Source organism: Fundulus heteroclitus, chromosome 22, assembly GCF_011125445.2.
Source record: "Fundulus heteroclitus isolate FHET01 chromosome 22, MU-UCD_Fhet_4.1, whole genome shotgun sequence".
Classification (NCBI taxonomy): Eukaryota; Metazoa; Chordata; class Actinopteri; order Cyprinodontiformes; family Fundulidae; genus Fundulus; species Fundulus heteroclitus.
In genome coordinates, this window is record NC_046382.1 from 10,233,711 (window position 1) to 10,257,699 (window position 23,989).

The 23,989-nt window shown below is 39.3% G+C and overlaps 1 protein-coding gene and 1 long non-coding RNA gene across 2 annotated transcripts in view; one reads left to right on the top strand and one right to left on the bottom strand.

Annotated features, from left to right (window-relative positions):
- Positions 1 to 23,761, top strand: part of LOC105926188 (cilia- and flagella-associated protein 46) — an 83,612-nt gene extending 59,851 nt beyond the window's left edge. Inside the window, exons 45-59 of the mRNA XM_036126569.1 lie at positions 653 to 750; positions 839 to 915; positions 1,320 to 1,462; positions 1,729 to 1,835; positions 5,895 to 5,953; positions 6,162 to 6,323; positions 10,105 to 10,184; positions 10,630 to 10,690; positions 11,735 to 11,767; positions 13,612 to 13,714; positions 13,808 to 13,920; positions 16,721 to 16,799; positions 16,965 to 17,101; positions 21,380 to 21,478; positions 23,484 to 23,761. Of these exons, the coding sequence (XP_035982462.1) occupies positions 653 to 750; positions 839 to 915; positions 1,320 to 1,462; positions 1,729 to 1,835; positions 5,895 to 5,953; positions 6,162 to 6,323; positions 10,105 to 10,184; positions 10,630 to 10,690; positions 11,735 to 11,767; positions 13,612 to 13,714; positions 13,808 to 13,920; positions 16,721 to 16,799; positions 16,965 to 17,101; positions 21,380 to 21,478; positions 23,484 to 23,596 (1,464 nt within the window). The 3' untranslated portion in view covers positions 23,597 to 23,761. The remainder of the gene's footprint in view (positions 1 to 652; positions 751 to 838; positions 916 to 1,319; positions 1,463 to 1,728; positions 1,836 to 5,894; positions 5,954 to 6,161; positions 6,324 to 10,104; positions 10,185 to 10,629; positions 10,691 to 11,734; positions 11,768 to 13,611; positions 13,715 to 13,807; positions 13,921 to 16,720; positions 16,800 to 16,964; positions 17,102 to 21,379; positions 21,479 to 23,483) is intronic.
- On the bottom strand, positions 18,527 to 19,501 carry LOC118557176. The gene is made up of 2 exons (XR_004927678.1): positions 19,041 to 19,501; positions 18,527 to 18,970 (listed from the first exon to the last, which is right to left on the bottom strand). It is a non-coding gene; the product is annotated as an uncharacterized LOC118557176 (long non-coding RNA).
- Positions 23,762 to 23,989: the final 228 nt, after the last annotated feature.

Here is a 23,989-nt window from a genome sequence, read left to right on the forward strand (position 1 = left end):
AAAAGCAAGTTTTCAAATTCTGATTTCATGTTTACTCATTAATAAAGAAATTATAATAAACTGCACAACCCTTCTGGACTGACAGAAAAGAATGGATGCTTTTTTTGTTTTAAAATAAAATTAAACGGTAATATTGAAGGAACGTTTTGGAGGGAACAATGGGAGAAGGTTACAGACTACCAGAGAATCAGCAAGGATCAGTGTCGGCCTGGGACGAGAAGTGAAAGTGCTGACTGAGTTCTACATCTATTGCCGTACCAGTTAAAAACGTCAAATACAAAAATGTGTCTCCCTGAGATTTATTTTTCTCTCAAGTAGAAAACCTAGCATAGCATATAATGTTAGAAACATAAAAACGATCACAGAGAGTCCATTAGGACAAACAGTCCTGGGTGAGCTGGCCGGTCCAGCTTCTTTGTTCAACAAAAGCTATTGCACTGCAAAAAGGGAACTAAAAGTAAGTGAAACTTTCTTGAAATCATTGAAATCATTGAAATTTTCCTTGATTCAAGCAGGTAAATAAGACTATTTGCCACTGGAATAAGATTTTTGCACTTAAAATAAAAACAATTCATCTCCATCGTCTTATTTCAAGTGAAGGAAATCTAATAATCTTATTTTAGAGATCAAATTTGTGACATTTTTCATGCAGGCCTTCAGTCAGCTGACCATCAGTCCGGACCACCTGAATATCCTTTCAGAAATCCCTCCCAACCTGAAGATCTTGTTGCTTCAGCACTCCGATGATGGGTACATTCTCTCCTTTCAGTTCACTTTAATTCAGTTGAACATGTCCATTTATGCACAGGTTTGATTGTCGGTTCTGTGTTTGTTTTAGCACTGAACTCTACGGGGGCTTCTATGAGACAACCAAAGCTGCAGAAAATCTAAAAGCAAAGACTTCACAACTAACAGGTTTCCTGATTTCCATTCTTTAACAAATGCAAAAGAAGCCAGTCTTAGAGGAATATGTGTCAAAATGTTTTCCGTGCACAAAGAAAATAACATCCTGGCACCACAAGTTAGGTCCGGTGCTGAGCACGCTTCACCTTCGACCTCTTTACCACTGCTTTGAGAGTGAGTAGCTTACAAACAATATTGACTGTTTATGTGACCCAGCAGTTCTAGTGGAATATAGAATATGCTGTGGCTTTAAAAAGTTCATTAAGCAGAAAAGGCATTGAGGCAAAAACACCAGACACATGAAGAGAGAGAGAGAGAGAGAGACTGTACAGGCGGAGCTCAGGGGGACCAATTACAACGCCTGCATGTTGTCGTGAGCCTGCATGTCTGACTGTTAGTCACTTGTGTTGTTGCAGGTCCGGTGACATGCTCTCAGGTGGCGAAGGTTTCGGTCTGCCCGCGGGCACTTGTGGCAGTTCGGGAGCCGGCTCGGGGCTCTGGCCGAGACAACAAACATTCACTCCTGGAGGATGAATCCGGCCAGCTGGAGACGTCTGAGGTGCATCAGGTGTCTCTTGTCTGTCATGTTACGGCTGAGGCTTTTCTTTCAGTGCGTAATGAACAGAGCAACACTCGAATAAGCAAGCTTACGCCAGTGCAATCCTTATCTCAAAAATGTTCTCACCTAATGGGGGATCTTGGGACCGCTCATGTTTATAACCAAATAAATATGAGCTGAATAGGAAAGTAAGCTATAAAGAGAGGCAATAAATATTGAATAACAAGAAAAGCTGCCTTTTCTTTCTGTGTTGTTCTCATGTACAGGAAGCAACACGAGACGCAGAGTTAAAACTTCACTTCAGAGAACTTGTAGAAAAGATGGAGAACTATTTGAATCCCCTTCTCTCTCAGTTTGATTTCTCTTTCATCAGGTGACCTACGCAGCATCAGTTCAAGTACTTCTCTTCGCATTACAACTACAAACTTCACTGTATTTAGCTGAGATTTAATGTGAAAAACCAAAGTGGTAAAAAAAACTGTGAAGTTGGTGGGAAATATAAGCCTGATTTTAAAAAGATTATTATAAATAAGAGTCTGATAAGTGTGGGTTGTATTTGTATAAATCCCCCTTTACCGTCTCTATTTTAATCTGTATAAATCCAGATGTTCTGTGAAGGTTTGTTTGAGAACATTAGAGAACAAATAGCATCATGAAGAGAAACACAGCAGGTCAGGGAGAAAGCTGTGAAGGCGCTTATAGCCGTGTTAGGTTCAATCATGCAGACGGATTCCAAGTCAAATACATACATTGACATTCCAATTAATCCCAGTTATAAAACAATAAAGTCAAACTCAGTTTATCGTTCAAATTGGATACTGTTATAAAACAATATATCAAGCTTAAATATCCCATAGAGCACAGTTTAATCTGTTATCTGAAAACAGAAAGAGCACAACTGCAAATCTTTCAAGACATGCTGTCCACCTAAACGGAGAGTCTGGGCAAGTAGAGCATTTCTCAGATAAAACCAAGAGGCTCATGGTAACTGAAGGAGGAAGATCTCTGAACAAAACAGCTCATTGTGTACTCCAGAAAAATGGTGGAAAAACGGTGGCAAGAGATAAAAAGCCACCGTTGAAAGAACGTCCTAAGAAGTCCTGTTCTCAGCTGGCAAAGAACATGCAGAGGACAGAACAAATATGTGTTTAAAGGTTCATGGTCTATGTGCAAACACATTACCTTGACTCACCAGCCTTACCATGGTGGTGGCTGCATTATGCTGTGCCAATGTTTTTCTCCGGTAAGGACAAGGAAGCTGGTCTCAGATGGATCAAAATGCAGGTTTATACTGGAAGAAAATCTGTTAGAGGCCACCAAAGTTTGGAGAGCGTAGTTAAGGTATACCCAAACAGAGCCCAAAACATGCGGCAAGAGTTACAGCTGATGGGTTGCTTGAAAGCATTTTCATGTGATAGAATGGCCCAGTCAAGTCCTGATCTAAATCCAGTTGAGAATCGGTGGAATTTCAGATGTTCCAGCTATTTTCCAATGACTGGGGAAGCATTTCAGTCTCTTTCAGTCTCTTGATGTGCAAAACAGTTTAGGTGGATGACCACCAGTGTTGTAGTCAAGTCACTATGCCTCGAGTCCGAGTCCAGGTTCGAGTCTCCAGTGTTCAAGTCCGAGTCAAGTCCAAGTCATTAAAAAAAATCAGAGTCGAGTCCGAGTCGAGTCCACTACTCATCCGAGTCAAGTCCGAGTCAAGTCACTATTGATCCAAGTTTGTTGTAGGAACATGCCGTGACGTGTGATGTATGACATGAAGCAGTAACATTGCATTGCACTAATAATGGCGTTCCGCGAGCGAGCTATTTTTAGAACGTGACGTCATATCACGTACAGGGCAAATATGCGTTTTCCTCCACTCTTTCGCTGTAGTTACCCTTGGTTTTACTCGGTAAAAGTACTGCTTTTTCCAAGTCTAAGACGTCTCCTATCCTAACCATGGTTTTTAAACATTGTTGTTATGGAACGTGCAACAGCGACTCGAGGTACGCTGATAGGCCGCATATGAAGGATGTTAAAGCCGCAAGCGGCGTCGATCGGCCCTCGCAGCCAAGCGAGCTCCGGCCTATTGGCCACCGCCGCAGTGCCGGCCGACCGGCAGTGGCCGCCCGCCACCGCAGTTGCTGTCACACATTTTCCTGGCCCATCCACCGGGCGATTCCCACAAATGCGTTCGGCAGCGCTCCCCCATGACTCACAACAAATCTGGTGCAGACCGGTCGATGCAGCGAGGAGATACAGCCGTTGGATAATAATAATGCATTTGGCCACCGGGCTGGACTAAATTGTTCGGCAGGCCGGACAATTTATACCGATTCCTGGACGGTGACTACAAACAGAAAAAAAACGCCCGCTGACGCCATGAACGTAGAGCAGGAAAAAAACATCGACTTACCTTTCTATCAACTCGGCCCGTTTTCCAGTCTTTCCAAGCCCTCGACACTCAATCCATCGTTTGAGCTGTACTTTGGTATGTTGTTCCACAGTTCTACCAGTAAAATGGGCACCTGGGACATCCTTTTGTGAAAGTTTAACAGCTGTAAAGTCGGTCATATAGTTGTTGCATGTGTAATGGCTGGTTGCTACCCGCACTCTCACACTGTTTGCCCAACGTTAGCGGCAAGGGGCGTTGCTCATAAGATGGTGACGTCACGTGCGCGGTACGCCATTTAGATATTAAAATCATACACCAAATAATATTCTAATGACATATTAAATTTATAGCCTAATGATATATTAAAAAAAAGTCGAGTCTTTTTCTGAATTTCCGAGTCAGAATGATCTGAATGTAGGAGTCCGAGTCCAAGTTCGAGTCATCAGTGCGCAAGTCCAAGTCAAGTCACGAGTCTCTAAATTTAGCTAATGACTCGGACTCGAGTTCGAGTCTCGGACTCGAGTACTACAACACTGATGACCACAACCTTAGGTAGGTTTGCAGTCTAGCCATATTGTTTCCATTTTCAAAGGCATATCCCAAAAAATATGTAGCAAAACGGACCTCTACAAAGTATTGATTCAAGCAGACTGAATACCAATTTACATGCCCGTCCGTCTATCCGTCCGTCCGTCTTCTTCCGCTTATCCGGGGTCGGGTCGCGGGGGTAGCTGCTTCAGTAGGGAGGCCCAGACGTCCCTCTCCTCCTGCCAGCTCCTCCGGGGGAATCCCAAGGCGTTCCCAGGCCAGCTGAGAGACATAGTCCCTCCAGCGTGTCCTGGGTCTTCCCCTGGGCCTCCTCCCGGTGGGACGTGCCCGGAACACCTCACCAGGGAGGCGTCCAGGAGGCATCCTGACCAGATGCCCGAGCCACCTCAGCTGGCTCCTCTCGACGTGGAGGAGCAGCGGCTCTACTCTGAGTCCTCCCCGGATGACTGAGCCCCTCACCCTATCTCTAAGGAAGAGCCCAGCCACAACACGGAGAAAACTCATTTTGGATCTCGTTCTTTCGGTCACGACCCAAAGCTCATGACCATAAATGAGGGTAGGAACGTAGATCGACCGGTAAATCGAGAGCTTCGCCTTTTGGCTCAGCTCTCTCTTCACCACAACGGATCGGTACAGCGCCCGCTTCACAGCAGACGCTGCACCAATCCGCCTGTCGATCTCCCGCTCCATCCTCCCCTCATTCGTGTACAAGACCCCAAGATACTTGAACTCTTCCACTAAGGGTAGCACATCCTCCCCAACCCGGAGAAGGCACTCTACCCTTTTCTGGTTCAAGACCATGGTCTCGGATTTGGAGGCACTGATTTTCATCCCGGCCGCTTCGCACTCGGCTGCGAACCGCTCCAGTGAGAGCTGTAGGTCACGCCCTGATGAAGCCAATAGGACCACGTCATCCGCGAATAGCAGAGACGCAATCCTAAGGCCACCAAAACGGATCCCCTCAACACCTTGGCTGCGCCTAGAAATTCTGTCCATAAAAGTTATGAACAGAATCGGTGACAAAAGGCAACCTTGGCGGAGTCCAACTCTCACTGGAAACGAGTCTGACTTACTGCCGGCAATGCGGACCAGACTCTGACACCGGTCGTACAGAGACCTGACAGCCCTTATTAAAGGGTCCGGTACTCCATACTCCCGGAGTACCCCCCACAGGATCCCTCAGGGGACACAGTCGAATGCCTTCTCCAGATCCACAAAGCACATGTAGACTGGTTGGGCAAACTCCCATGCCCCCTCCAGAATCCTGCTGAGGGTATAGAGCTGGTCCAGTGTTCCACGGCCAGGACGAAAACATGCCAATTTACATGCCATTCTTCAGATTATTTGTGAAAAATTTTGTCACATAAAATCTCAGTAAAGTACATTGAATTCTGTAATAATTAGTTTTTAATGTATGCTTGTTGTGATGCCAATAAATGTTTCCTTGTATGTTTCTGTCAGAAACACAGATAACGCCACGTTTCCTTGTTCTTCCATCAGGTGCCAGGCTGAAATGAGCAAAAGCAAAATAAAAGAAGAGCAATGTGTCTCAGATAAAGGTTTGTGGTGTCGGCTCACTTGAATCTCTGTAACCTAAAGCATTCTTTTTATGTTTACCTTAGAAACTTTTGCCAGTTTTTAGCCTCGTTAGAATACAGCTAACATGACTCTAACGAAGCTAGAGCGGAGAGATTATATGTGTTTTAAAAAGATACAATTTCCATAGTCGTCATATATATATTTGATATGAAACATCTTCTTTTGCAGTTGAACTTGGAGACCAATTGGTGGTTCTCGCTGACAGGAAGTTGCTTGAGTTGCCTCTGGAAGCTTTGCCTCTCCTACGACAGGAAGGCCTGACATCTGTGTCTCGCGACTTTTCTCTGCAGCTTTTCTTCAGTCGTTTAAGTAGAGAAGAAACACAGAAAGGTATCAAAGACACGTCATGCGCTGATTTAAGTGCAGTCAGCACTGGTTTAAGATGTTGCTACAATTTCAAGAGTGTGTGTCAGTTCTAGGATTGCACTGCGTTTAGCTCCCCACATCTTCCCATTAACTCTGACCAGCTTCCCTGCCCCTGCTAAACAAACAAATCCCCACAGTGCTCAGGGTGATTTACAGTGGGCAACCTTTGCTAGGTCTCATATATGCTAAATTGTAAGCAGGACTTATTGTGGCTTTCTTTCAACAGTGCTTTTTTTTCCTTGTTACTCTTCCATTGAGGCCAGGTTTTAGGAGTACATGTGGAATAGTTGTTCTATCTAAAGATTCTCTCACCTGAGCTGCTAAACTTTGCCGCTCCTCCAGAGTTATCATGAGCCTCTTGGCTGCTTCTCTGATTAATGCTCTCCTTGTCTGGCCTGTCAGTTTAGGTGGATGACCACATCTTGGTAGGTTTGCAATCTAGCCATATTGTTTCCATTTTCAGATTATTGACTAGACAGAGCTCTGTGGCTTGTTTAAAATCTGAGGGATTATTTTACAACCTAACTCTCAACTACTTTCTCCCAGACATGTCTGCTCTCTCCCTTGGTCTTTTTTATGGTGGTTGAAAAAACTCACTTATGGTTCGGTTGGTTTGTAGCTTTTTTTATTTTCTTTAATCAATGAAATCATCCTTTGTAAACTGCATTTTGCATTTAGTCAGGCTTTTTATGTTAAATTTTAGAGTTTGTTTGATGATCTGAAACATGTGGGTCAAAAAAGCATAAACTGAAGAGATCTGTAAGTGGGAAATGCTGTTTTTACATCTCAATATTTCCTGTTAGCCAACAATAAAAAACAGATTATTTTATTTTGAAAGAAACCTCTTTAGTCTGAGAGAGACAAAAAAAATGCAACAAGTTATCACTGTAGACATACAGTACTATCTCATGACTAAAGCTGTTTTCAAATTACTGGTTAACACAGAACTATTTCAGTTAATGCAAGAGCAAGATTCCAATAAAGAATTTAACACGGTCAGCAATCAACATTTGAATGCAGTTGTGGATTCTTTAAAAACTTCTTGGGCTTTCAAATTATGAAAAGTATTTCATCTAAGCTTAACAAAGTCTTTGATTTGTCTCTTCGGAGCAGCTTTTCCCATACATGGGCAGCTTTCACATAAACAGAAAGTACAATAAGATTGTTCTTTATATTCTGCCATTTGACCTGTGCTCAGGCAAGGACAGTTTGAAAGAACCTGGAGAAGCAGCTCTTTGGGTGAAAGGTCAAATTTTAGAAAGAATGTTTCAATTCAATTCAAATTTATTTATATAGCGCCAATTCATGATACATGTTATCTCAAGATTATTTCCAACGTCAAATTTAATCAGATTATAGAGATTGGTCATAAACGTTTCCTCTCTAAGGAAACCCAGCAGGTTGCATCAAGTCTCTCCAAGCAGAATTCACTCCTCCTGAAAGAGCGTAGAGCCACAGTGGACAGTCATCTGCATTGCTGATGGCTTTGCAGCAATACCTTGTGCTGTAGATTATACAGAGCTGGTGGAGGAACAGGAGGAAGTGGAATATGGGTTCAGATCGGTTATGTTGGCGTGTTGGACATTGTAACCGATTCTTATAGGGGAAGTTAGACACACCTGCTGATGCAGCTGGTAACCTGCTTCCTCTAACATGGAACTGGGTGGTAGAATAGTGTGAACTGAGACCACCTTCTGCTTAAAAATAGCATCACCATAAATAACTCCTTTCAGAAACTGATGGGTTTTAATAGCTGGACTGTTATAAAAAGGCTCCCAAGTTGCCTCAATAATTACTGAACGTAGACCTTAGTGAGTTCGCCCTGACACAAAAAAGATGCTGAGAACACACTTAGTCTGTGTGAGAATGTAACAGCTGATGCAAGATCACATCATCAATCAGGCATGTTGATCTTATCTGATGCAATCTGTTTGAAACATTTTCAGATTTGGTACCAATTATAGTTTTAACGGTTGTCATTCATTCTCTGAATAATTCTTGTTTGTAACATACTGCAAATTAATGGTTATAATTGAAAAATAAAAGGCCATTTAATATTTTGCTCTGCAGACAGATCTTGTTTTCTAGTAAAAACTTTAAATATATATGTTTAACTTTTACTCTGGAAATGTTATAAAACCCCTCCCAGAATGTGCAATAGCTTTGTGCAAACGTCTTAAGTCCTCTAGGCAACACATTAGTAGATGTAGAGTAAGAAATAGTGAGAGCACAAACTTCTGCAGACTTCTGCACCATTTTAAAGGTTGAATCCAAAAAGGTTATTATTAACTGTGTATGTGTGTCACTTAACTTTTCCTCATGCTTTAGAAAAAATCTAAGCATGCTTTTGCCAAGATTTTATACATATATATGTATTCATTATTTACTTTCTAAATAAAACATAAATGACGATAAACTTCACATTTGACACCTTTCTTACTTTTGTGTGAAGATGCTGGAACTTTTGAGACTAAACTAAAAATAAATATAATTCTATAATTCTTCCTTCTTCAGGGGGAAAGGGAAGCTCGTCAGAGTTGAATTTAGCTAAATTTCCAGCATAATGATAGTAAAGATACAGACGCAACAATAATAATAGCTGTGGCTGTGTTGCGTTTTTTTTTAATCTAAGTGTACTTTATATTTCTGTGGTTTGTCTTTATTTATTTTTTTTCTTTTATGTGACTATGGACATAAAGCCTGCTAATTAAGAATTATTTAATGGATTGATTTAAATCAGAGCATAATCATGTTGACAATGGCTTAATCAAAGTCCAGACTTAAATCCATTTGATAAACTGTGGCAAGACTTTAACATCGTTGTTCACAGACACTCTTCCAACTAGCTAAAACTTAGACAGATTGGACAAAGTATTTGTAAAATCTAAATTTGCTAAACTAGAAATTCACTCAAAGACTTGTAGCTGGAGTTGAATTGTTTTGAAATATTTTACGTCTATGTTGACTTAATGAACAGTTATTTAGTCAAAGTTTGAATGTTGAACATAACTACTTACCAGGTAAAAGTCCACACAATCAGATGTGAACCAACTTGGTCTATAGTCCTAACTAAAGTTATTTAAACAATCCTCTGACATCAACATGAAGAAAGGGCAGAGGTATACCATCTTATCCGTTATCTTATTTCATTAAAGAGTTTTAGGAAAGTCTGCTCAGGTTTTTATACAGTTCAAATGGCAAAACAAAAAAATAAAATCTGTAAATACTGGAATGCCTTACTCAAATGTGTATCTTCATTTAACACATATAGTTTTGTAGTTTAAATTAGAGGCAAACCATGAAGGAATTTGTGAACGATGATATAATTTCAACATTAGATAGATCGAGTTCTTATATTTCAGTTATGAAAATGCTTCCTGTGGATAAAGTGTCAGGAGTCTTCCAATTAATACTTTGTAGCTCCACACTGTAGCACCCAGAAGTGAAAAAAATAAACTGACATTGAAAAGTACATTTTAGGATTGCGTTTCATACTGTCTACATGTGAACCTGATCTGAGGAAATGCTTGAATTAAACCATAAAAAGTGATCAAAAATCAATATTTGGAGTCTGAGAGGAAGATGGGTGCAGCCACCTGCAAAACACCTTTACCAACAGTCACATATAAATGTCAGTGACTTTGCAAATTCTAAGAAAGTTGTTTTCTTTTTTTAATCAGTCCATAAGCTGTGTAAACTAGCCCGCAGACAAGTGTGTGTTAATTCTGCTTCCTGTTTGTCGCAGTTGAAAGTGACAACAAAAAGGAGACCAAAGGTGGCAAGGGAACTAAGGGGAAAGGAGATCAAAGCCAAGCCATCAAAGCAGTGAGTTTGCTAAATTAATCTCGGCCTCCCAGATACAGACAGTAAAATAACTTTCCCCTGCTGTCAGCGTTGGCAATTATTTAAGTTGCTTATGCCTCTCTTTTAAGTGCAGTTTTTCAATCAATTACATAATGTGTTTTCTCAAAGATCTTGTTTTTAGCCTCTGAGCATTTTACCTATGTAGTTTTATTTTTATTTTATTTTTTTTTAGCTCAGCTCTTTATCCTTTCAGTTCTGTAACTAACTATTAGTCTGGAAGTACTTGCATATTGTCTCATGTGACCAATACTAACAGATATAAATGTTTTACGGACAACATTTACACATACATATGTGCTATACCTCAGTCATTGGCTTGTTTTGTTTTTTTAATTCAGTTTTTGTCGTGCTACCTATGTGTGCTTTTCAACTGTAGCTGAATATTAATAGTTCATTGTTTACGCAGGTACCTGCCAATCTCGAGCTGCCTCCCCACACGTTTGCCGTGGACACGTCAAACCTGCAATGTATCCTTGTTGATGTTGCCTTTTGAAATAACTTTTAAAAAACAATGTGTGACTGTATACTTTGAAATTCAGGTGCCGTAAGAAAACGTCAGTATTTTTTTTTTCAAATATATTGGGAAATAATTAATTCAGTAGACATGGATGAAGAACAGAGAAAATTTACTAGTAAATCCTTGACTTTATTACATCGATGGGTTTAGTTTGCCTTGATGTCTTCCCACAAGTAAACAGAGGCTTACGTTTGAGGGACCAGGTATTCAGCTGATGATTCTAGCTGAAAATATGTTTAGAAAAAAACATTAGAAACAATGGCACTTCAAAATAAAGTCTTTGAAGGGAGCTAAAGATTAGGGTGATGGAGAGGAGGCTTCAGACTCATCACCAGATCAATTGTCCAAATACCAGAGGAAACACCCGAAAAACTGGTCTGCAATTCTAAAAACAGGTTTGATTGCTGTAATGTCAATAGAAATTCTAATACACTGAAGGTTTACATACAGGGAAGCCCTAAATTAAATTAGATTTAGATTTATTTTTGTTCCACCAGAGGTTTTCTTCTGATAGGAAACAAGGCATCTCTTGAAATAGATACATAAAAACGATGCAAAGCAAGTATCAGGTCGGAATTTTTTTTTTTTATTGTTCTTTCTTTCCAACTACTTTTAAATTTGCATATTAAATAATATTTATACCCTTTTTTATGTTGAGTGGGAAAAGCTTCATTGGCTTTCCAGCAGACAAACTTCTATGCAGAGCAGCTTTTTGCACGTTTCCACTGATACGGTTTATCTTTGATGATGAGCTACTCTTGTCATCACAGTAGTCTTCATAATGATTGTGCTTTATTTGCTTTCTGTAAACATGTATATACAGTATGTATATAACATGTTTACAGTTTCACATGACCTGCTAGATGACCGTCACTCATTCCCAAACATTAGCCCAGTGGTAAGCAACTATGAACAGAAGCTCTTTTTCCAATTTAGACAGTAAATTAAATTAAACCCATTCTTATAGATTGTTACTTTAACATGCCTTGAAAAGATATTGTTGACCCTTACAAGGAAGGCCATTTTGGTAAGAAAACTAAGTTATACTGTGGGTAATTGAAAACTTACTGGTGCAGCTCATTTGTGTTTGTGTGCACCATTTACAGTCTGGTTTAATCCTTGCTTCTTTCTAATGATGGTAGTATCGTTGCTGTTTTATTTTACACTCTGCATGAGTGGTATGAGATTATCTTATGTTGCAATGACTGTTCTCCTCATACCGTTTTTAAGCCAGTCATTGCTACTTTGTGATAAAACAATAAAGCTTTATCCAGTCAATCAAGCTTTATTTTTAGAGCACTTAAACAGACAGGAATAGCTCAGTGCTTTATGCAGGTTAATATAGATGACCAAACGTGACACTAGAATTGATCAAACTAAGAAATTAAACATAAAAATAGAACATTCCCAAATAACCTATTGCATAATTGTCATTATGTCTGGTTTATCAACATGTGATACGTGTGAATTTCAACCAGAATACACAAAACTATACATTGGTTTCACATATAATATTATGTACATTGAAACAGTTCAAAGCAAGTATAAATCAAAATAAGGGTGTTTAGCTGTTTGTACACACTTTAAAGAGATGTACTAAACAGTATTCATGGCCAGATTTTCAATTTCTTTCTTGTAGTGCAGTTAAGCAGGTTAGGCTGTCGCATGACTGGACGTCTGTTGCATGTGCAAAATACTTCACTGTTAAATAAACAGTATAAATAGGCACAATATTAAGTTTCCAAACCCACACTTTTTATCCCAGAGCTCTACTCTGCATGACTTCTGAGTCTGTCGGTTGTAGCTTTGATGACTCTGGAAATGTTGCCAGATGTTAAGAGCTGAGGCGTAATGTGCAGGATATGTTAGGTCTTTGGAAACCCACACAGCTTAATGGACTACTGTCGACTGTCCAGTTCTGAAACAGCCAGATCGTGTAACTTTTTTGCTGTTTTCTGCAGATTCTGTTGGTTGCTCTTTCAGAACTGTAATTAACAGCAGGAGAGGAATCACTGTAAAATATCTACAACTAATACTAGTATTTTAAGATAAAGACAAAATGATTACAGAATTGACATTTTAAAATCTTGTAAAATTCTTCATTACGATATATTAGTGATTCGCGTGGGTAGCATTACTTCTTTTTTCTAGAAAACCAAGCTTCTTACCTTAAGTCTGAGATTTCCCAATCCAGCCTTTTCCATTACAGGCAAAACTTGAATGCTTAAAAATAGACAACTTTAATGAAATCCAGGTAGCATTTATCTGCTGAGGTTTTACTCTATTTGAAAGTAACAGCCTGGAGTCTAGATAAACAACTCATATGACTCCACAGAAAACATTTTCTGTTCTCTATGGCTTCTAATACCCACTCACTTCAGTTTTAAACACCTCACTGATCCTTCTTTCACTCAATAAAAGCATCCAAACCAAAGAGTGTTGGTTTTAGCATACCCTGGTTGTGCTTAGCTATGTTTTGTTTATTGATAAGAAAACTATGTTTTAGTTTCTAACCAACCTTTCAGGGGTCAATCTGAACATCATCCTATTCCAACCACGTGTCAATTTCACTTTCCATGTCCGATAGTGAGGAATATCGCTGCTGTAAAAGTTAGTTAGGTGCTTAGTGTTTCATCTTCAAGTAGTTAGGGGGTTAAGGGACCAGATGAGACCAATTTGACTTATGATCAAGATCCGGTTCTTGTAGGAACCAGTCAGCCAGGTTTGTAGATTTAGCTTAGGTGCTCATCATAGCTGCAGTCAGCGTTTGCTTGTAACGCACACAATGAAAGCTTGAACATGTTGATAGAAGTTTGTGAGTTAGAAATACACGGTGTAGCATCTAAACATGGTTGTCTTTTCATAACACAGAAGGGATCCGACTGAGAAGAACAATGAAGGAGGTTTTAGAAAACCACAGGCAGCATCTCCCACATCTGTGGGAGGGCTTTATCAGCAGCAAAGACAGACCCAGGTTTGAAATACTTTGCTGAGATCAGTATCTGTATTTTTTTTTTACATATAACAGACAGTTGCTCTCTGCTGACAAATCTGTGCTTCTGTCAAGTGTTTTCGACGTGGAGCAGATCCTGAGCAGATGCAGTGCCTTGATTTACATGGGGACGGATCCCTTACTGACACGCTTTCCACCCGCCAAATTAGCCGGCCTCAATCTAACTGGTACTGGAGACTCACCAAAAATTTCAGGATTTTTGACTCTGAATTGAAGGCTGGGGCTTATTTATGACAATGAATTTCTAATGTGTTGCAAATATGGGAGATTAGTAAATGAAGTAATGTCTTGATTTAAAATAATGTCTGTGTATTCACACTGTATGAGCCAAAAGCAAAGACATAAAAATAGAAAATAGTGCAAATAACAAGGATGGGTTCAGCCTAATGATAAAGCACTATTTATGTATCAGATTTTTTAAATATAACACGCGTTTAGGGATAGAATAGAAAAATGTTACAATGTACTAAGGACTGAATTGATTACATTTGGAGCAAAGCTACGAGCTGTTTTCCACATAAGAATATTAATATTTTCATATTTTCAACTATGACAACTTTACATCCCCATAGTACATCCAACCATAAATATCCCTGAAATATGAAAAATCTTGCCATTACTTATATTAAACTTCACCAATGGCTGAAAATGTGCTTTAAGGCAGTAAAGACTTCTGATTGTTTAGAGTTTTCAGTAGAAGGTAATACTGACATGGTTTCTGGGTCATCCATTTGTTTCCACGCAGAGAAGAAGAGGATACAGTTTTACAGTCTAGGGTCAAATCTAGAAGGACTTGTGATATTGCTCCGTGTAATTTAGATAATTGCAATAAATTTCTACGATTTTTTTTGTTTTAATTTCAACAGCATTCCCACCTCATAATCACCCAGTTAACCAGATAAATTAAACATCTAAAGTTTTGATTTTGCTTAGTATATTATATTTGTAATTTTTCTCTGAAGGTTTGTTCATTCAGGGTTTTATTTTTTATTTGGTTTTATGCTACCACCTTTACAAGGGCTTCTTGAAGATATTTTAGTAACTCAGGAGAACTGTCATTAAATAAAGGCAAAAGTAAGAGGAAGAAGCGCTGTCATTCGTTTTGAGATTGACCAGTAAACTCAGGAAGCTCCACTGTTATTAATCCCACTGACAAAAAGTAAACAGTGTTCATTAACTTTATGTTTCTCAAAAAAAAAAAAAAATGAAACTTTAAAATTGTGTTTTTGAACTTCAGTAAACCTCAGAAATATTTGATAAAAGAATCTAACATTCAGGTGGATAAATCTGTGACAGTAAAAAAATTCTGCCAGTAACAAAACTTTAACCATGACTGAACAATAAAGAATTACCTGTTAGAAGATATTAAGTATTAGGACAGTGAAAAGAAGTACCAAGGACCGACCATAGCAGCAAACAAAGATAGTCCACAGACAGCTCCCACAGTGATTGACATAGTGTCAGGTCTGACGGGCTTGTTGCTGCAGGCCAGACACATGTGTCACCCGGCAGTCTGGTATAAGTGCTGCTAACTATAGTGTGACTGACACCATGGACTGAATTCCAGCTGTTTTTACCACAGCACACAGCATCAATATTATTTAGCTGACTGTTAGGGCATGGCCCAGTTCAATATGTTAGGTAAAAAAATGTTCCTTGTAGATCACCCAGTATTGTGTGCCCATATTTAGTCGCTGGATTTTAAAAGGGGTTTATCTCTTTCAAGGAATGTTTGTCAATAAGCGTCAAAGGATCAGATTTATGTAGACAATGCAGGGAATAAGCATTTGACCACATTTTTTTTTATTTTGATAATTTCTCCACACTAAAATATTTCAGATGAACAAATTTTATATCAGATAAAGATAACCTTAGTAAATACAATGATTTAATTTATCAAGGGAAAAAAGTCTATCAACCCAACTTAACCCTACTAAACCCTAGAATCCCCCCCCCCCCCTTTAAATCCTTGGTTCAATCTGATTAGCATTGTTTGGATCAATGTCACATGCCATGCCCAGGCCCAGTTATTGCGTAGCTTGTAGAATTGAGAAAGTAACTTAAATAGAACCTGTATAACTACATAAGGCAGGCTAAAAAAAACTAATAAACAAATATATCATTGTTCCGGTTTCCTAAGTCTTCACTTCACCAGATCTTTGTCCTCCTCCTCTCACCCTGGAATTTCGTGAAATAGAGTTTAAAAAAAAACATTTAAATATCCATGGAAGAGATCCTTAGCCAAAATCAATACCAGGAACCTTCTACCAAAATATATGTTGATAATCCCCAAGGCTTGGACAAAAAAACTAACAAGACAAAAGAGGAACCCTTTGAAGTTATACCTGCAGTCCAGCATAGTGATGGTAGTAAGATGGTGTGGAGCCTCCTTGCTGCTTTAGGACCTGCAGGAGTTACAGTAATAATTCACTCCTGAATTCTGCTATCTAGCAGAAAATGTTGCCAGAGAATGTCTGTCCATCAGTTTGCGACCTTAAGGTCAGACCCACTCTAGTTATTCAAATAGGGTTAAGGTGTTTTGGGTAGCTTTTTTTCCTTAATAAATGTAATCATGATTTGAAAACAAAAGAAACCTGGAAGGGGTCAAATAATTTTTCACTGCTCTGTAATTATTAAGATGCATAAACTGTGATAAAATGGTGGCTAATGATTGGCTCTAAATAGATTAAGTTAAGGTTAAAATGTCTCAAGCAGGCTGATGCTTCCAGCTTTGTGGCTTTAGGTGTGTTTACAATAGTAAGATTTAGTATTTGGCAGGATCCCGACTTATTAACTATTCAGTCATGAATCCTGACAAACCAAGTAGTTCAGAGTCAGCCGACATGTATACTTATGAGGTAGCAACTAATTTCACTATCCGACAACGTAAACAAGACAAAGGTGATCTATTATAGGTTAAACTTTGTTGAAAACATGTTCTCTGAAAATGGTGTTTTCAATCCTCAGAATGCCACATGGCTCTGCTCTTTGACCCGGTTCAGAGCAAAGCTAATGTCCTCCCATCAAACAATGAGCAGCAAAACAGGTACTGAGTACTCTCAATACATTTAACCCACAACCAAATCTTCTTCTCCTTCTTTTTATCCTGCACGCATATTCAGTAGAGCTTTTGTTTATGTGCTATATTGTAACTTAAATAAATCAGTCGTCCTTCTGTCCTGAATGACCTCAAAGTTTCCGTCCTTCACAGTGCAGGACAGCTCACCTTGGAGCGTCCCCTGGAGACCGCCCTGTTATTGAGCTTGAGTGGTGTTGGCTGCATTGTCCTCAACCAATGGCACAGCACTCCTAAACAGGAAGCACAGAATCTTGCTGCTGTGCTAGACAGTAAGTTTTAAAGTTTAGCTTTTTAACAACATTTGCTCATGTTGCTTTCGCATCTGTCCACACTACAAGCTTCTCTGTTTCCTCCCTACAAGGATATCTAAGTTAAGCTGCAACCAGTCACTACTGTAAGCTGCTGTACAAATATAGCCTCTTCCACAGCTGTTGCTACTCCTGATAAAATTTCTAAAAGAAACTAAAATAAATATTTTATTGCAGTAGCACATTTTGACACTAACTTTGTTTTATAAATCCAGCTTTCAATTTCAGTACAGTTATTCAGTAAGAAGCAAAACAAATTCATTTTAGGAAGTATTTTTTTAAATGCCTGAAAGGTTTTCTGTAGGTTTTTCTGGTGGATTTACTTTTTTCTAAGTCTATTAAAGTATGGAAAAATGAAAATGAAAATGATCAAAATGAAAAAAGTTTGAGTTTCCAGGCTATATTTTACGGAGCCCCTCTGGTGACATGGGCAAAATTTTTTTTTTGAAGATGTTAAGTCGTGGCCACGACTTACTAATGCGTGGCCACAACTTACTAAAGCGTGGCCACGAGATACATAAGTTGTGGCCACGACTTACTAAAGCGTGGCCACAAGATACATAAGTTGTGGCCACGACTTACTAATGCATGGCCACGACTTACTAAAGCGTGGCCACAAGATACATAAGTTGTGGCCACGACTTACTAATGCGTGGCCACGACTTACTAAAGCGTGGCCACAAGATACATAAGTTGTGGCCACGACTTAGTAAGTCGTGGCCACGAGTTAGATAAGTTGTGGCCACAAGTTATTACTTAGTGGTAATAAGCAAACCATATATATATATATATATATATATATATATATATATACAGATTTCACTTGGCTCTTATTTTGAAATTCCACATCACATTTGGATGAAAGTTGTTGGGCGACATCAGGAGGTTTTCTATTGTCATGCTGATGTTATAGTATTCGCCAAAAACGTCCAATTCTGTAGCAACATTTACAACAAAACAGGTCAAATAGTCAATGTAGAGATTTTTAAATGTCTCTATTTTTAAATCACAAATCATGTATATGGACTTTGATGAATAACTTCTGGAGATCATCTGTTATCTGTAAGTTAAAGTTGTCAGCTGTAAAAAAAAAATCAGTTAAGTATTTTTTTAAGCTAAAGAGTGTCACATAAAATGTCACAAAGCATAGAAATATATTTCATATAACTGATGTAAATATGTGTAAAAACAAGTGGTCGATACACTGCAATCATGCTGCTTTTATTTTGAAAAGCAGCTCAGCCGTCTCTGGCGTAATCCTTAGCGTGACCAACAAAAACAACTGAGGGCTCACCAATGCCTGTTTATTAGTAGGATTCCTATAAACAGAATGTCATAGAACCGAGTCTTTTGACCCACATGCAGAACACACTGAGGAGGCAGAGATCCGAGTTTTTAAGAGTTTTATTAAATATAAAGCTCAAGACCTGTTGTGAGTCCTCCGGACGTCTGGTAACAGCAGGAGGTGGTAATCGCGGTATTATAATTGATTCACCGGGGGAGTGATCGGCTGCTGCGGGGGCACCAAAGACTGAAAAGCTGCTGGTGCCTGGACCAGGGGCGGAGGCTGCCAAGCGGATCGTCGGTTCTAGGTGGATTCTGGTGATCATAGAGGGTGCGGTAGCTGACAGATGGCAGGGTCCGGTCACTCGTGCAGCTGGGGCGGCGGCAGGGAGGCTGTCAGCTGATCGGCGCTCTGTAGACGCCGAGACTTGCGAGGATGATCGGGACTTTCTGAGGTTTTCTTCCTAAGCAGCTGAGCGGGCCGAGAGCTGGCCGGCTCAGCCGAGGAAAAGGGTTCTCATGAGCGGGATCCGAGGCAGGTTCCACCTGGGAAACAGGGAGACAGAAATTAGGGGCTTTCCAAGGCGTAGAAAGACGCTGGGCTACTGAGTCCTACCACTTAAGGCTGACACTTTGGCTATGAGGTGCTGACAGCAGCCTGTTTAAGAACCGTCCCTGCTGATGACTGAACGCAGATCACCTGCGAGAGGCGCCTCCCTGCTTGTCAGCCTCCACCTGCGGAGAAGGGAGAGGGGAAAAAAGGCATGCGCCCAGCCCATGTACGCCTGCAGCACCCTGACACAGAATAAGAGGCTTTTTAGACTTTATCTGGTTAGCAGAACTGTTTTCTGATCCAGCGTGCAGCCATGACTGGTTCTGAATGAAGGATTTATCTGGCAGCCGCCCTACTTCCCTCTTGTGTGTTCGGTAGCGGACGGTACCGGCTTACTGTCTCCACTGGTTAAGACCAAAATTATTTATAACTGATCGCTCTTCCTGCTGCTCTGTTAACATGAACTGCAGCAGGAATAATTATTGATGGCCACAAGCTGTGTTAAACAGCTCCGCAGAAGGTGGAGTTTAAAGCTCTGTTAGGCGTGAGCAGGTGAAGTCAGTGAAATGCGTGTTACACGGTCAATGCCTGTAAGATGAGAGGTTTGCTTATTACCACTCTGTGTAATAAGCAAAGTATGTCAATATAGTTCATTCCAAGGTTGAAATAAAATTAAATCAAGTCTATGTCTATATTCCTTGAATGTATGCTACACCACCATAAAGGAGCTCCCTCACAAATAACTCGTGGCCACAACTTACTAATGCGTGGCCACAACTTACTAAGGCGTGGCCACGCCTTAGTAAGTTGTGGCCACGAGTTAGTAAGTCGTGGCCACAACTTATGTATCTCGTGGCCACGCTTTAGTAAGTTGTGGCCACGAGTTAGTAAGTCGTGGCCACAACTTATGTATCTCGTGGCCACGCTTTAGTAAGTTGTGGCCACGCATTAGTAAGTTGTGGCCACGACTTAACATCTTCAAAAAAAAATTATGCCCATGTCACCAGAGGGGCTCCGTAATATTTTATTTGGAGTATCAAAAATATGCAAATCTGAATCCCTGCAAAAATAAAGGACTTTTTACCTGGATATATATTTAGATCATAGCCTTTAATTTTAGTTTGACAAAGCTTGATTTTGTTTCCCCTCATTGAATATTTGGTTATTTTTATTAACAAATAAGCATTAATTGAAAACTGAAAAAAGGAAATTTTACTGCTTTTTATCAGTATTTGACTCAGCATTCTTAACCTGGGTTAATGTTGAAATTTATACTTTTCTTACATTTATGTGAAGATTTTAAGGTTTTAAATAAAACAAAATCTTGCTGTTATTGTTAGTGTTACAGATTTTAGCTGTTTGTCCAGATGCCAAAAAAAACATTAAATAAGCTGTTTTACTGCACTGCTGAACTGGTACTCAGCTTCAGCACTGTTATTGAGTGATATGTGAAAAACTGCAGATTAAACCAAACTAGTCACATGTTTTGTTCTCAAACTTCTGTAATGTTAAAAATTATATATATATAAAAAAAATAGAAAATGGATTGGTAAAAAATATGTGATTTTGAAATGGGTTATGGTTAGGGGACACTGGATTTACGTTCGAGGACTCAGATCTCCCTAGAAGAATGTTGATTTTTGTTTCTAGTGAAATATTTTTCTGTGGGGATTTGAAAACATGTTTGGGATCATTATCCTGGTGAAAGAGACTAATGGCCCATTTTCAGTTTATTTGAAGAGGCCAACTGATGTTAATTTAAAATCTCGGTTTTTCAAAGAGTAACTGCGACGCATTCCTACAAGGCTCCCTGGGCTTTTGACAGAGAAACATGACCAGGCTGCCACTGATATTAATGAACATAAAAAAACTTCTGGGACATAAACAGCACCGATAAGAAAAGCTTTAATCTCTTATAGAAATCATTCTTTCTAATAAAAGCAAATTTCAGCAAACTCCACATGTCTATATCTGTGGCTGTAACAAGGAAAACACTCAAGGCTCTTTACAAAACCAACAGATCCAGTTTACATAGAGAAAAGTGCAGTTCTCTAAATAATCTATGACAGTTCAATTTAGCTGATGATCTCGTTGTGAATGCTAAAGGGTCAGATGCTTAGGAAGGCAATGTTGTGATTTTCTAAATCTACACATCTTTAGAGACTATTGAAACTGAAGGCAGATACAGAATAGTGACTGGCGCAAGAGAAAACAGAAACCATTGTAGGAAAGGAACAAAAGGTTTGTGGCACACAAATGTTAGACGTTAAGTTAATTGAAATAATTGTGAACAAGACAGTTTTGGCAAGAGTCCTTGATTTTTATGTATTTATTTTGTTTCTTAAATCTAGTGTTTTACCACGGTGCACTGCCCCATTATTTTGTGTCATTGTTTGTTGCAGACATACTGAGGGTCAGACAGACCTCCGGCCAGGCCATCCATGCTCTGAGGGGTCTGGACTGCTCTCATATGCCACATTACAAGGTCACAGGAACAGACGGTACCGTGCACTCGACTCTCAGCCTCACACTTTTGTCTGAGTCTATAAATTCATCTTATGTGTGTGCGTCACAACTCATCGTTGTACACTGGATATAAAAAGTCTGTGCACAGTCTGGTAAAATGGCACGTTTTATGTGATGTAAAAAAAAATTTGACCATGATGAATAATTTTTAATAACATTCCACATGTAATTTGAAGTTTCCTTTACAATTTATTTAAAAAAGCAAAAATCTTAAAAAAGATTATATACATCTAAAACAACAAAACAAACTTTTATAAGAGAATTTTTGGAATGCCCTGCTTTCTAGTGTTCAAAACTAAATCTAAAAGAAAATATTTTCTCTTAATCTAATAAATTTGAAAATCAATGAATTATTTGCAACAGAGTATCCATTTAATAGTGTAATATTTTACACATTTTCAACTCTAATTGATTTGTCTGTTTGTATAGAGGAGTGGCTTGCAACATGTGAACTTTTCCATATTTCGGCACATTACAACAACAAACATAAATATATTTTATTGAAACCTGATGTGAAAAACCAATACCAGCACAAAATGGAATACACTTATGAAGTAGAAAGACAATTATACATGATTTAAAACATTTGTTACAAGTAAAACAGTGAAAACTGCAGTGTTCAAAAGTATTCAGCCCCATTTTGTCTGGGTGCAACCAGTTGCCTTGATAAGTTGGCTGAGGGCTGCTAATGACTGAATAGAGTCCACCTGTGTGTAATTTAATCTCAGTACAAATTCAGATGCTCTGTGACGGCCTCAGAGGTTGGTTAAGAAAATATTGGCGAGCAAATCATGAAGTCCAAGGAACACACCAGACAGGTCAGGGATAAATTAGGGAGAAGTTTAAAGCAGACTTAGGCTATAAAAGGATTTCCTAAGCTTTGAGCATCTCACAGAGCCCTGTTCAATATGGCACAACTGTAAACCTAACAAGACAAGGCCATCCAGATAAATGTACAACCCGAACAAGGAGATCACCGATCAGAGACGCAGCAAAGAGACCCGTGGTGACTCTGGATGAGCTGCAGAGATCCGCGGCTCAGGTGGGGGAATCTGTCTACAGGACAACTATTAGCCAAGCTCTGCATAAATGTGGTCTTTATTTAAGAGTGGCAAGAAGAAAGCTGTTGTTAAAAGAAAAAATATAAGAACATGGTGGTGGCAGCATCATGCTCTAGTGGTGTTTCTCTTCAGGAGGACAGGGAAGATGGTCAGAGTTGATGGGAGGATGGATGTAGCCAAATAGAAGGCAGTCTAGAAAGAAAACCCGTTGGAGTCTGTAAGACTTAAGACTGGGGCTGATGTTAAACCTTCCAGCTGGACAACATCCCTAAACATAAAGCCAGGGCTACAATGAGAAACAAAACATATTAAGGTGTTAGAATGGCCTCGTCAAAGTCCAGACCTAAATCCAATCAAGAATTTGTGTGAAGATCTAAAAACTGCTGTTCACAGACACTCTCCATTTAATCTGAGTCTGAGCTGTTTTGCAAAGATGACTGGGTCAAAATTTCAGTAGACGTGCAAAGCTGAGACATACCCTGAAAGGCTTGCAGCTGTAGTTGCAGCAAAGGGTGGTTCCACAAAGTATTGACTCAGGGGGGCTAAAAACCTTAGCACAATGAAATAATGTGTATGATTTTCTTTCTACTTCACAACTTTATACCACTTTGTGTTGATCTTTCACATAAGATTCTAGTAAAATATATTTGTTTGTGGTTGTAATGTTACAAAATGTGAAAAAGTTCAAGGGTGTGGATACTTTGGAAGCCACTGTATATGGGATAAATGTCCCTTTACAGCTGGAGAAAATTCTAAATCCTATATTGTGGTTTCATTTTAACAGCCTTTTTTATACTGTGTATGTGACTCAGTTCCAGAATAATATTCATCATCAATGTTCAAGCTCAGATTATTGAAGTGCCAGCTGCATGCAGTGAACACAATTAAACACATTGATGTGTACTGTGTGTTTCTGCAGATCAATCGCTCAACACTGACTCTAAGGAGGACGAGGTTCGATACACTCCAGCTCTCAGCCCAACAGCCTACAATTGCATTCTCTATGGCCTTCCTAACCTAATTGCCACATGATATACTGTATTGCCTCAATGTTTCCCCCACATTTCACAGTTCAAAACGAATGCAAGCGTGCATACCTGAGAGATTTGCTTTTATTGCTCCATGCAATGCAGTAGAGCTTCTGTTATACGAAGGGTTTAAAAGTTTCATTAAAGACAATCCTGGACTCTTTACTTACATTATCCACTTTTTGGTTTTATTAGTTGGTTCTTTTTATTTTGTTTATATTATACACAGCAGATGTGAAACACAATATCTACCTCCCCTCAGCTCAGTGAAATAAAGCCAAGGTCTTGGAGACTCACTGTAGAGGAATTCCTTATAATATCAAAAATGTTACGCCTGAACTTTGAGCTGAGGAGCTCTAACTTCCTGACAGATTTTCAGTAAGTTTTGATATATATA